The sequence below is a fragment of the Nelumbo lutea genome, chromosome 2 (genome assembly GCF_056320005.1).
Source record: "Nelumbo lutea isolate HS-2025 chromosome 2, American lotus-T2T, whole genome shotgun sequence".
In the NCBI taxonomy this organism is placed as follows: Eukaryota; Viridiplantae; Streptophyta; class Magnoliopsida; order Proteales; family Nelumbonaceae; genus Nelumbo; species Nelumbo lutea.
In genome coordinates, this window is record NC_142685.1 from 419,331 (window position 1) to 433,124 (window position 13,794).

The window sequence follows — 13,794 nt, forward strand, 5'->3', positions numbered from 1 at the left end:
TCTACATACTTTGATCTGTCAAGTAATCTGTGATGGTTTCAGCTGTCACAATAAGTGTTGTAAGTTATGTGTGAAGTAAAAACCCTTGAGTGGGACTAATCCAGGAGGGACTGTGATGGTTTTTTTTGTGAGGGAAATCAGATCTGTGATGATTTTATGAAAACAGAAGGTTGAACAGTGAAGTGATTTAAATTGTAATGAAGTAGTGACTGAACAGTGGCCTGGCCCGTGTGAAGTGATCAATTCAGAAGTATAACAGTTAAGAAGGGTTCAGCTAGTGATCAGGTTTGTTATTGATGTGGCAATATTGACCGTCCAATCACTGCTTGACACGTGGCACTTTCAGGGGGCAATCTTGTCATTGCACAGGCCTCAGAGGGTAACCTTGATAATTTCCTCTCCTGCCTTTATGAGAGATCGTAATAACAGGCATTATGACCTCCGCCACATCCTTTGGCTCATTTAATGCCCGAGTAACACTCAGCCACATGGGCACCAACTCAATGGTCCTGGCCTTTAAGGAAACCCAACATGCGGAGCCATTACGGAGAGCCCATTATGCAGCCTCCAGGGGAGACCTCACCTATAAGTATGGACTATGAGCTCATGTGCATGGACTATTCCATCTATATATTCTGATAGATAAAAAAAAATGTCCTGCCCTAAAAAAACTATTAGGAATATCTTATAATCTATTATCACTTGTGTAGAGAACAGTGATGTGATCCCCACTGTATTCGTTAGTTTGTGATTATAGTTAGTTTCAACTGGCAGTTTATGTTGGTAGTTTATTAGTTTTGTTTATTTCTTTTGCCATGTAAGCAGTAAGGGCAATTCAGCCCTTTCACCTTTTATTTGAGTATTAATATAAATTGTAGAGTGAGGCAACAAGATAGTCAACTCTTTCTTTTTTGAATTCTTTTCTTCGAGTTTTCCTTCTCCTCTTCTCTTCGTCTTCTTATTTCTTTCTCAATCTTTTCTTGTTTATTTCACATTGTACGTAGGACTGATTGTAGTCCTATCGCTACTTGGTATCAGAGCCAACCTAGGATTTCTTATGCTAGTCTAATCAGGCCAACTACATGAGAACTTCCTAGGGTTGGAAGTTTCAGCAGAGATATGTTTATCGGCTGGTTCTTGGAGGTTGCTGGCAGTGTGCAATTGATACCAAGGGTTTGTAGGGCCTTGAAGAGTGTTCAGCAATCAGGAAGAATCAGAAGGGAAGAAATCTAAGTTGTAGGGCTCAGAACTTGGTTGGAAGGTGGCGGCTAGACTTTTCTGAGTAGACATCTTTTCTTAAGATCGAACCTTAAAAGACATTCTTTTTATCAATCTGGGAGGTGCGGCTGGAAGATCTTTAGTTCTCTCCTGAGATTTTAGGGTTTCTTTCTTGACCTACAACCAGTTCTAGGATTGAAACCCTAAAGTTTGTGGTTGTTGCCTAGGTCAATAATTTGACCAGTTTCAGCATTCAAGAGTGAGTTTTCTGCTTTCTGGAAAACTATCAAATCTGATTCATCTTTTCTGGGTGGTTGTCGAACCTTCTAGGTCAGCTGTCAAGCAATCTCTGGGTGTAATTTCACCTATTTCAGTTCTAAAAAGGGGTTTTTTGACCTATAACTTGAGAAGGGCTGGCAACAATGGAGTTTAAAAATCAAGGGGAAGGTATTTTGGGGGCTGGTGGTTCTGGTAGCAAGCCTGAGAACAATTTTCAGATTACCACTGTCAAGTTTGACGGATCAAATTACTTGGAGTGGGCCCAATCAGCCATGACGGCCAATGGGGGTAGAGGGAAACTAAATTATTTGTTGGGGGATGTGAAGGAACCAACTAAGGAGGACCCAACCTATGCCAAATGGGTTTAGGAGAACTATTTGGTTATGACATAGCTGTGCAACTCCATGCAACCATATATCAGCCAAAACTACTTGTGGGCAAAAATAGCTAAGTAAGTTTGGGACATCATGAAAGAGACCTACTCCCAACCCCTTAATGTTTCTAGGGCTTATGAGCTGAAATTTGAAGTTAATAATCTTAAGCAACGAGAGAAAACAGTCTCAGTTTACTTCTCAACCTTGAAATCCTTATCGCATGAAATTGACCACCTAGAAACAATTGAGTGGGAAAGTCAAAATGATACACAGACTTATAAAAAGCAAGTTGAAACTAATATGTTGTTTGAATTCCTAACTGGTCTAAATTCTGAATATGATATTGTGAGAAAACTTCTCACAAGAGAGTGTGACCTTATCACAAGCCTACTCCTTAGTGCACAGTGAAGAGAGTAGGAAATAGGTTATGTTACAGCATCAGCCTTTTGAATCAGCCTTGCAGCAGTTAAACCAAGTTTGGGGGTGATAAGGAGAGGGATATGAAGAAGGAAGATAAGAGGGACCTAGTATGTGAACATTGCAAGAAATCTAAACACACTAGAGACACCTGTTGGAAGTTACATCCACATCTAGTTCCAACAAGACTCAAAAACAAAAACGGAAATGCCAATGTGGCTGTTACTACTGATTGTGCAACCTCATCGGGCACAAGAGCCACATCCCTAGACACCTTAGCTTCTGTCCAGGCTGCTCTGACTCAATTGGAAAGTGAAGTTAGTAATTCAGCACTATAATATCAGCCATCAGTCACACCATCTGCTCCTCCCACTTCAGCTTTTGCTCATTCAGGTACATGGGCCTCAACTTATCATGTTTCAGCCCCATGTAACATTGAACCCTGTTGGGTGATAGATTCAGGTGCATCTAATCATATGATAGGTTTGTCCACACTGTTTACTACCTATCACTTATCCTCTGCCAGAGATAAAGTGTCTATTGCTAATGGCTCTCTAAACCATTTCTGGCAAGGGAGACATAAAGTTGTCTAATGTCATTTTTTTGTCTTCAGTTTTACATGTTCCTAAACTTAGTAATAATTTGCTCTCAGTTAGTAGCATTGCTAAAACCCAAAATTGTTCAGTAACATTTTTCCCTAATTGATGTGTTTTTCAGGATTTGGAGACAAGGAAGGTGATTGGGATTGGCCATGAGACGAATGGAATCTATCTGCTTGGAGAGAGAGCTCACATGGGGAAGATAGTGAAGTTAGGAGGTCCTTTGTTCTTCAATCAGTGTTATCAGTCAATATATGCACTCTCCTAAAACTACTCACCGACTTGCAGTTGAGAAGATATTGGCATATTTGAAGAGGTGTCCAGGCAGAGGTGTACTATTCAAGGATAATGGCCACATGAAAACAAAAGTTTACACAGATACTGATTGGACTGGGTGTGTTGATGGTAGGAGGTCTACCTCTGGATGTTGTGCTTTTGTAGGAGGTAATCTTGTTTCTTGGAGGAGTAAGAAACAAAATGTTGTTACTTGCTCCAGTGTTGAAGCTGAATATAGGTCCATGGCAAATGGTGTGGCTGAAATACTATGGTTGAAATCACTATTTAAGTAGTTGGGTATTACTTATGAGAAACCCCTAATCCGGTACAACATGACAGAATTAAGCATATTGAAGTGGACCGACACTTTATTAGAGAAAGAGTTGCTTCTCAAGAAGTGTGTCTTCCATATATCACCTCCAACATGTAACTTGCAGATCTTCTCACCAAGGCAGTTTCAAAGACAAAGTTAGAAGCAGATCTATGCAAGTTGGGAATGACAAACATCTATTCCCAATTTGAGGGGGAGTGTAGAGAACAGTGATGTGGCCCTCACTGTGTTCGTTAGTTTGTGATTATAGTTAGTTTCCATTAGCAGTAGATTCAGTTGGTAGTTTTATTAGTTCTTTTTATTTCTTTTGCCATGTAAGCATTAAGGGTAATTCAGCCCTTTCACCTTTTATTTGAGTATTAATATAAATTGTAGAGTGAGGCGATAAGATAGTCAACTCTCTCTTTTCTGAATTCTTCTCTTCAAGTTCTTCTTCTCCTCTTCTCTTCGTCTTCTTCTTTCTTTCTCAATTTTTTCTTGTTTATTTCACATTGTACCTAGAACTGATTGTAGTCCTATTCAACTACTACTTGTTGTCCGAGTGTGATTTTTTCCCCATACATATTTGATAACTGTATCCTCAATTGAATTTGTTTTCAAAAAGTCATGAGTTCCTTTCAGACAAGATGGTCCAGTGTAAATCACAGCCAAAGGTGTCACTCCCCAAACAACCTTTCCTCTTTTACTCAAACCCTCAACTGCCAGCTCCATAAAAATGCTTCCAGGTTAGATGGGAAATGGAGATGACCCCATAAAGAACTTACAGCTTGTTCCATATGGTGTGTACAAACCTGCAGTGAATGAAGAGTTGATCCACTGTTTCTGTTTCCTCTCTTCACATTGAACATGTGCTATTTTCCACCGCCATACCTCTTCTATTTAGATTATCAACAGTTAAGCATTTTACTATAACTTTGCAGCATGCTAGATTCATTTTTTATTATTAATAATAAAAAAAAAAACTCAAACAAGTATGTACGGATCAACATTCAACAAAACTGGAAACTGAGGAAGATTGAAGTTATTTAATAGACTTGTATAAACATACCTTATGCTGACATTGGTAGGAGGATGAAGATCCCCTAAAATGTTTGAAAGTGAATTATTCCTGAGATCCCTGTAGATTCAAAGTGCATGGAGGAAAAAATAAATAAAAAAGAAAGATAATCATATCATAGAGCTTGATAAAAATATGCATGAAATCCAGAAAACTGAGTTATTTATCTTGGGTGAGTGGGGAAACAGGAATATAAAACTTTTTTAGATCCTCTTAATAGTTAATACAAAAAACATGGTAGAAGCTTGGAGATACTGATGCATTAGAAGATCATATGGAAATAATCTTCTTTCGCTTTGAGTGTCTTACAATGTAAGTCTGGCAGATGAAGTGAATGTCATATTCTCCCAAATGGTTGAAGGAACAGACCCGCTTAACAAATTGTTCTCAAGTGACCTGTGGTGAAAAATCAGTGCATGAGAAGCAGAATTGCATGATCAATAGCAGGAAAATGGAGAATTGGAACTAAAACATAGTCAGGTACTCACAATCTTTGGAGATGAGGAAGAACTGAGAAATTTGCAGGGATAGATCCATTAAGATGATTATGTGACAGATCTCTGCATAAGACATTTGGTGATATAATGAAATTCCTTATCAAGTGTGCCAACAATGTGAAACAAGAAAGAGATTCTCAGAAGATATTGATCATGATCTTTCACTAAAATCATCCAGTAATAACAAAAAAAAAAGAAAGATTACTAATAAACTGAAAGGTCAACACTTATTTTACATACATAGTGGTGATACGATCAGAAAGTTTATTTGATGGTATGGATCCAGTAAGCTCATTCCAACTAAGATCTCTGTAACATGAAGTTCTCCAAATAGTTATTCCTATCACAGGACAGATCTCAATTCAATTATAAACAGAGTCACTGAAAATTAACATTAGCACCATAACAATTTTTTTTATAATCAACAATAGCTAACTTTCATTAAAGAGAGAATAGTAATGGGAAGTATAATAGAGGGACACAAACCAATGAGCAGATTACAACAGCTTTGGACACAACAGCCCAAAAAACCACAAAAAAACAGAGAAAGCATAAAAAAGAAAGATCTTACAAATTATAACCCAGCCCTAGGCATCCCCAGTCCAAAATATCTGTCTACCCCATTTCTTGCCAACTCATCAGATATCATATTGGCACTCCTAGGAACCAATTGAATGAGGTCTTCAAAGAGGCACCTAAAGACTAAAGAGTGACCCAATCTCACCAAATATCTAAACCTCCATGGAGAACAGTCTTGAGGATTCATCCACCAAATGATTGTTTGACAGTCCCCTTCAACTTCTACATTCGTCAAGCCCTGTTGCAAATTCAATTTTAGTCCCTGTAGTAAGGCCAGTAGCTTAGCTCTTAAAGAATCCAAACCCCACTCCAGATTGTCCAGGATTCCCTAAATAGCACCCACCAAAATTTAGCTTGCACCTCCCTTCCCCTGGAGGGAACCATTCCACCACTCTTTTGGGTTCCCTGGAATGAAAACCTGCTACCATGTTTCACCCTCTCATCATATCATTTATGCTTAACACCCTTAAATTCTTTATAAATCAATGCCCAATGTGCAATCCTTATCATTGTGAGTTCAATCACTTCTTCCACTTGTTTATATTTTTAATTAAAAATTCTAGCATTCCTCTCATTCCAAAGACTCCATAGCATTGCCCCCCTCACACATTGCTGCAGAATATTTTGCCTTCGTGACACACCTAATTATATTTGCTTTAAACAGATCCTCAATATAATAGGTGCTACCAACACTTCCCCCACCAAAGACGAAAAAAAATAAAAATAAAAAATAAAAAATAAAAAATACTGCCATACCTGAGAGGCAAAGTAAGGAGAAAAAAATCTTTACTTTGGGAGAAAGAGAGCAACTCTTCCACTTTTTTGGACTCTCTCACAAGTGTTTATGATCTGATTAGCAGCCTTCCAACAAAAAATCTTTACTTTGGGAGGAATCGGGCTAGACCACAACTCTTTTGCTGGAAAAACTGCGCTTTCAATTGGGGTAACCAGTGATTTAAAAAAGGATGCAAAGGCGAACATGCCACTAACCAAAAGGGACAATACCCTCTCATCAGAGCCCGAGGGGACAAAGATAAGGTCTTGGAGTACATTCAACAAAGGAATCAGTTCACTAGTTTCACTGTCTCTCAAGGGTGTCCGTAAACCCAAATCCCAAGCCAAACCAGACTCATCAACGGAATATAATTCAACAATAGGGTTGTTCTTGATATTTGACAGATCATAAATTCTTGAGAACAAATGGCAGAGTGGAGAATTTTCCCACCAAGTGCCTCCCAAAATTTCACCTTTTGTCCTGAAGGGTGAATTTCACCTTAAAAAATTTTATTAATACTCATGAACTTACAAATAATGAAGGTGTGGTATACTGCTGAGATCTGGAATGGCCCCTTGCAAGCTGCAATTCCGAAGGCTTCTGCTAAGATGCACCAAAAAGAATTTAGGTATCCACTCTTTCCAATCAGATCTCCGATTTTTTTATATCAAAAACAAGATAATGAATTAAATGAAAGAAAAGTAAATACAACTCCATTCATCAGGCATCTTATTTTCTTTCATCATCTTACTAAATAGCTTAGTTAGCAAATAATAAGCCTACCTCTCCCATCTCTTTCCACACTTCTATTGGTATTACATCAAGTCCTAACACCTTTCTCTTCTTCATCTTGCTTATTAAATCATGAAAATTAATTATTACCACTTGCATGCCAAAGGTTCACCTATGTTCATCATTTTATGAAAATAGTAAAGAAAAAATATGCATGCCCACTAGTCCCTGTCAGTCATTAAAATTTAGTGAAAAAGATTATAGTTTCGAGAAATTACACTTACAATTTGACTAGCTTTGACATATTTTTGTAAGAAGCTGGGATCTCAGACTCATTAAAGTGATTGTTATCCAGTTGGCTGCAGTAAACATGTAGAAAAAAAGTATGTTAAGCACAATGTATGAATGAAAATTTAAAGCTCTAATCCACCAGAGCGTTAAATGCACACCATAGACTAATGCAAAGACAGTATCTCTTATAAAAGAAATGCAGCAAAACATAAATGCCTATCAGACCAAGAGAATATTATCTCTTGAGCATTGCATTACAGCCATAATATACACCACAAAAGCCATCATCAGTAAACAACTACAGAAAGACAGATTATTTTAAAATTAAAAATTTCAAAATATTTCCATATCCAAATACACAGGAAATAAACATATCTTTAATTCTCCCTCATATATTTTCTAGTGTTTCATAAGGTAGATGTCATTTTAACCAAACATTATGTTTTAGGTTGGGATAACTGATTTTTTTTCCACAAAAGTGGATTTTTCTTTGCATCATATTTCCTATGAAAAATAATACCTAAGTTTGGTGAGTGATTCCTATGCCTAAAAATAATACTGATCTAGGCATGTTTTTCTTTATTTTATCTCAAAACTTGAAAGTTTCCCAATTAATGTGTTTTCAGTATTTTGTGCTAAATCATCTCCAATTGCTCCCTTAAATGGTTTAATCCCTAACTTTGTCTTGAAAGAGGGACCATAATCAACCGAGTAGAGGCACCTGGTTGTAGATGGTTTATATCCCTCTATTTCCTTTCTCAAAAGCAAAAATAAAAGAGAGAGAAAGAAGGATACATAGAAGAAGACATAAATAGGAAGTATTCACAGAGAGGACTTTCATTTTTCTACCAATATTAGTGAGACTTTTCCTTCCCTGCCTTCCCTTGAGCACTTCTATTTTCTTCTCTCCTTATCTTTGCTATTCTTAAGAATCTCTTGTGAAAATTTTCTCCGAAGAGTCTCTCTGTCTCTAGCTTCCCCTTAAGGAGCTTAAATAGGGAGTGGGGTAGTTATGTAACTACCTCCTCCTCCTAGGTGAAGGACGCCTGTCCCTCCCACTTAAATAGAGGGAACTCCCATACAGGATACTTTTTTATAGTTTTAATGATTTGGCTAGCAGACTAGCCAACCCACTTATTTGAGTTGTAATTTATATAAATATTATTTGGATTAAAAAAATGGCTTCAACAACCATATAGCATTAGCACTTCTAAAATATGTAAGATGATATATTTTGACAAATCATACTATAAAACATCTCTATGCGTCAAAAACTTAATTAGACTTGGCAAGATATAAGTTTTGATAAATAACATGGCTTCAAAAGATAGATATAAAAGCATGATACAAACATTTTATGTCAGATACCAATACCTGCATCCATGCCTGGGGTTTTAGGAAATGGAGAGTCATATCCCTGTTTCCTATATCCATGTTTGAGTTGGTATCTGTATCTAAGCATCATAGAAGATAAGTTTTCTTATTCCATTGTTAAATAAGGATAACTAAATATGTTTATTTAATTAAACTTAGGCATTGACAAAACCCAGTTGTAGTGGCAGTATGAGATTTCTCTCTCTTAGGGCGGATCTGAACCCAGGGCGGCAGCAGCAAAACCCAGTTGCAACGGCAGTATGAGATTTCTCTCTCCTGCGGCGGATCTGAACACAGGGCAGCAGCTGCACCCTTAGTTTTTATACAAGCAACTTTCATACAGTTCCACAAGTTGGCCAAAAAGAAATTGGCTGTTTGGGCCAACCCATATAATATGAGTAATACTTCAAAATTAAACAAAAACCATTAGGGATGGGCTATATATTGAGATCCTTTAAATTTTTTTGGAGATCGAAGAAAGTCGAACAAATTAGAACACTGTTGGGCTAAAGAGAGGAGAAACAACGAAATTTGTAGATTATAAAGGAAAATAGGCTAGTGAATGATTAAGAAATAATTTATGATGGTTATAATATATTTATGGAAGAGATTGGTGGGTTTAGGATGGAGAAAAATCAAAGTTTTATGGTGTTTTGGTAGGGGAGAAAACTAGTAATAACCTTTTTTTCTATTTTAAAGTGGAGTTATAACCTTTTTTTTTATAAATAAAACTAGCTATGACCTTTAGTAATGTAGAGAGACGGGGCCAAATGGGCCCTAGTGCATTATTGTTTTGATATTAGTGTTTCTTAGTTATTTTGTTTGTTAATAAGCCTTCTCTTTATGGGCCCATTGATCTTTTCTTATGTTTTTTAGCCATGCTAATGAGCTGGCCACCCACTTAAGGACATACTTATAATCTGTTCGTTTTTAGCGAGATTAAATAAAAGATAAGAGGGGAGGGAGAGAAGTCATCGAACACTCTCTTCTCTTTCCTCTTCTTCTTGTTTCAGTTGTCTTCTTCTTCCTTTTCTTTGCTTGCTCTAATCTGAGGTTATTTTACAGATTTTGTTAGGACTGAAACACATCCAGTAACACAAGATGCAACTTGAAATAGCCTGATAACATTTGAGGTACGGTAAGGACAAGCACAAGATGCTTGTAGAGAGAGATAAAGGGTTAATTTTTGTCTTTTTCATGCTTTCTTGTACATTAGGTGGTTTCTTATTCTTTTGTATATAATTTGTATATTGACGACAGAATGGTCCTTTTACTATTTTAATATCTGGGTGTCAACCGTCACTTTGACACACCCAACAATTGTCGAGATTCTAAGACTGATGTATATTTTTATTATAGTCGCATTTGTACACTATTATTGTAATCTATAGTCTTTGTATTTGTTCTTTTTCTCTTTTAGCCCTTTATGGGCATTTCTGTAATTCTACATATCATTTTAATCTAATAGAAACTCTTTGGGGTGGGGGACGACCATTTCCATTTGACACCTTAAAACTGTTTGTCTCCCTTCTTGTTCGAACCCTCTTGTAGTCATGGTATCAGAGCATTCGAGTTGATTCAAGACCTGAGACTCAAAAGGGTGATTCAAAGGGATTCAGACCTCCATATGAATACACTTTTAAGACTATTTTGAGGGATGTTTTTATCAGCCCAAGACAACCTGTTTTCTCTGGAAAAGACGCCTACCAGGTGAGTTTTTTTGTGATTTCATCCAATTGGTTGTATTGTTCATCCTTGTACCCTAAGGTTTGTGTCGCCCTGACCTTCTTTTGATGCGCCACTGACTGGGTTGAAGATTTACTTCGTTAAGCGTTTTGATCCCTTCTATAGTACATCAGGCCAGCAAGCCTTCCATATTTTGGACTGTTAGTCCTAAAACCTAGTTGTTTGGATTATTATCTTCAAGAATCACATTTTCTTTGGTTATTGGATACTTGTTCTGGCGTTTAGAAGACTTTCCGATCACTTTTACCTGAAGAACTGCTCCTCTTTGCTCTTTTTCAGACCTAGACTCATTCCTATTATCGCTCTGGACTGGAAACTGTTAACCTAGATGGATGATAAGGTTGATGTCATACCTGTGAAGTTCAATTGAACTAACTACAATATTTGGAAGTTCCATTTTGATTTCTTTGTTGAGGGAAAGGGTCTGAAAGGTTAACAGAACGGTACAGTTACTAAGCCAGAAGAAACTAAAACAAAAGATTTTCAACAATGGAAACTAGACAATAGAAAATTGGTGCCTTGGATTCTAAGTTCCATTGAAACTCATATTGTTGTACCCGTGAGAAGAATGAGAACTTCCTTTGACATGTGTGCTTATTTGAAGAAGGTTTATTGCCAGTCTAACATGTCTAGGAAGTACCAAATTGAATCTGAAATCTTTGCATATCGTCAAGGACAGGAAAATACAAGAATATTATACTAGATTTCTGGATTTGTGTGTTGAATATAAGTTAATACACATTGGCCCTTCTGATCCTCCTAAATGTGTTAAGTATCTTCAGAAAAACCTTATATCTGCGCAAATCGGGTAGAACGCCTTCTACCCATTTGCACAGGTTCAGATTTAATCCAATTCGGTTCAAGACTTGAATCTGTCTCTGATACCACTGAAGGGATGAAATATCCATCATATGGACGCCCGAATCTTATGGAATAGAATGGGCGAATTTCAAAAATTTCTCTCCATCCTACTACGAATCGTATTCCCTATTTTAGAAAAATTATATTTTTCAAGGATCAATCTTGAACCATAAACCGAACCAAATCTGAACAAAAGTAGTAGGAGAAGGATATACATGATACGGAGAAATAATATCTCCCAACGAAGGTGTTCACACCCAAGGAAGGATCCAAAGACTGCTCCCACTGAAGATGACGTAGTGCAGGATGGAGCAGAATCAGCAGTGTTCTTCCCAAGAACCTAATCCTTTGCAAGAATTAGAAGGACGGCACGTGAACACAGCTTCCTATCAGTCCCTTCACAAAGAACAGATATCAAGATCCAAACTTGATTTCTCTCACTGAATTGGAGATCGAACTGGCAGGTGAGGCGGCGACAGGAAGGAAGCGGCGAGAAGGAATTTCGCAGGGTTGCTGAATTCTTCCTTCTGTGATTTCAGCTCTGAAGAGGATGTGAATGTATATCTTCTAAAGGCTGCTGCCCCCTCCTTTTATAATCTTAAAGGGATCAACTCCTAATCCAATTATGAGTTGCTGATCCAATTCATATTTGGATCAAAATTCCCTTTAAGTGATAAGGGTAAACCCTTATCTTATCTGCAGATTAGATCAGCCTTCTCCTAATCTCATTAGGATGTTTCCAGATCTGAATCATATTTAGATCTGTACACTCCGAGTGGATAGGGTTAAGACCCAATCCTATATGCTAATCCAATCTCAGAATTCGCCCCTTATTTAATTGATCAAATCAGCCCAGTTCGAAATGGGCTTTAGGCCCAATAAGGTTATGTGCTCACTTAGCATTCCAAATTGCTGCCCAACTGGGCTTCCTTGTATGGCGTGGGACCCAAACATTGATCTACACATCAGCCACATGGGTTCAGCCCAGCCTTTGTTACAAGGCCTAGCCGAATACACTGTTATGGACAGGGCACCCCCTGAAACCCATCACATGGGCTCTATGGGCCCAAGACTTACCCTAAGTGGTCCCTGGGCCAAGCCACCTTGTACCACCCAGGGACTGTGGGCATATGCAAGATTAGCCCATCAGGCATTACTCTCAATGACACTTAACCTCTCAGCCCATAATGATCAAACACTGCCCGACAAGATAGGACTTCTCCCTCGGCTGCAAGGAACAGTGTTGCACTCTCCACTCACTGGATCCCGAGAATTAAAACCTTTTGCAAACGTTTGGAAACCATAATATATATACTTTTATATCTCATATAAAATATATTTTGCAAAACAAATCTCAACGATTGAAATCGACTGCCGGTAATCTTGGTTTCCATTAGAGAGAGTTCATCCCCGATCATTACCTTTGTTCGACAAAGGGGCTGATCCTGTCACTATGATCACCCACTCAGATGATTTCTCAGACTGTCCCAACATACCCAGGTTTTGACCCCCACTAAGGATCTCACTGATTGGCATATCAAATACAGCCCAATCCGACACCTAGTGCAGTATCATAATCGAGTCTAGGGGTCAGGTGTAACTTTCCAGTTTTGCCCATCAATCTCCAAGGTCCAGGGCAATACTGGAAATCTGGTCCGATTCAAATATTCAATTAATCCTACACTGCATGTGCCTTGCGTCTCACCCTGGCGGCTGAGACAGGCCACCCCAACATTTGGTAACACACCAGTGTCAGCCTTGGCAGGATAAATCTCCCCAGACTTATCCAATGGCTGTGAACATTCTAAACTAACACGAGTCTCATAAGTGTCCAGTTTAAGGGTATTACACAGAAACACACCACGGGAACATGAATCAAATATGTACTTTATTCATTTACAATAAATTCATAATGTACATCATTATGATTGGAGCTAAGGGCATACAATTGTCTAACATAAACAAGGCATTGTATGGTTTGAAGCAGTCACCTAGAGCCTGGTTTGATAGATTTAGACTAGCCCTTGGAAAATTCGGTTATGTACAGACCCAGTCAGATCATACACTGTTCATTAAGAGGGTGGACTCCTCTCTGACCATGCTTGTTGTGTATGTGGATGATATTGTAGTGACAGGAAATAATAGTAGTGAGATTGAGTCCCTCAAACAACTCCTTCATCAAGAGTTTGAGGTGAAAGATCTTGGTACACTACGGTACTTTTTGGGTATTGAGGTTGCTAGATCTAAACAAGTGATCTCTATCTCTCAGAGAAAATATGTTCTAGATCTGTTGGCAGAAACTAGAAAGTTAGGTGTTAAGCTTGTTGATACACCCATTGAACAGAATCACAAGATTAGTGTAGAGAGCGGGGAGCCTCTTGAAGACAA

General features: G+C 38.0%; 1 protein-coding gene across 7 annotated transcripts in view; it reads right to left on the reverse strand.

The window, feature by feature from the left end:
• Positions 1 to 13,794, reverse strand: part of LOC148867968 (putative LRR receptor-like serine/threonine-protein kinase At1g06840) — a 107,889-nt gene that overhangs the window by 57,356 nt on the left and 36,739 nt on the right. For all 7 annotated transcript variants that reach the window (XM_088970181.1, XM_088970177.1, XM_088970182.1 and 4 more), the window contains 6 exons: positions 7,419 to 7,493; positions 6,934 to 7,002; positions 5,289 to 5,357; positions 5,040 to 5,111; positions 4,861 to 4,947; positions 4,543 to 4,611 (listed from right to left, as the gene is read on the reverse strand). In XM_088970181.1, the coding sequence (XP_088826307.1) occupies positions 4,543 to 4,611; positions 4,861 to 4,947; positions 5,040 to 5,111; positions 5,289 to 5,357; positions 6,934 to 7,002; positions 7,419 to 7,493 (441 nt within the window). The remainder of the gene's footprint in view (positions 1 to 4,542; positions 4,612 to 4,860; positions 4,948 to 5,039; positions 5,112 to 5,288; positions 5,358 to 6,933; positions 7,003 to 7,418; positions 7,494 to 13,794) is intronic.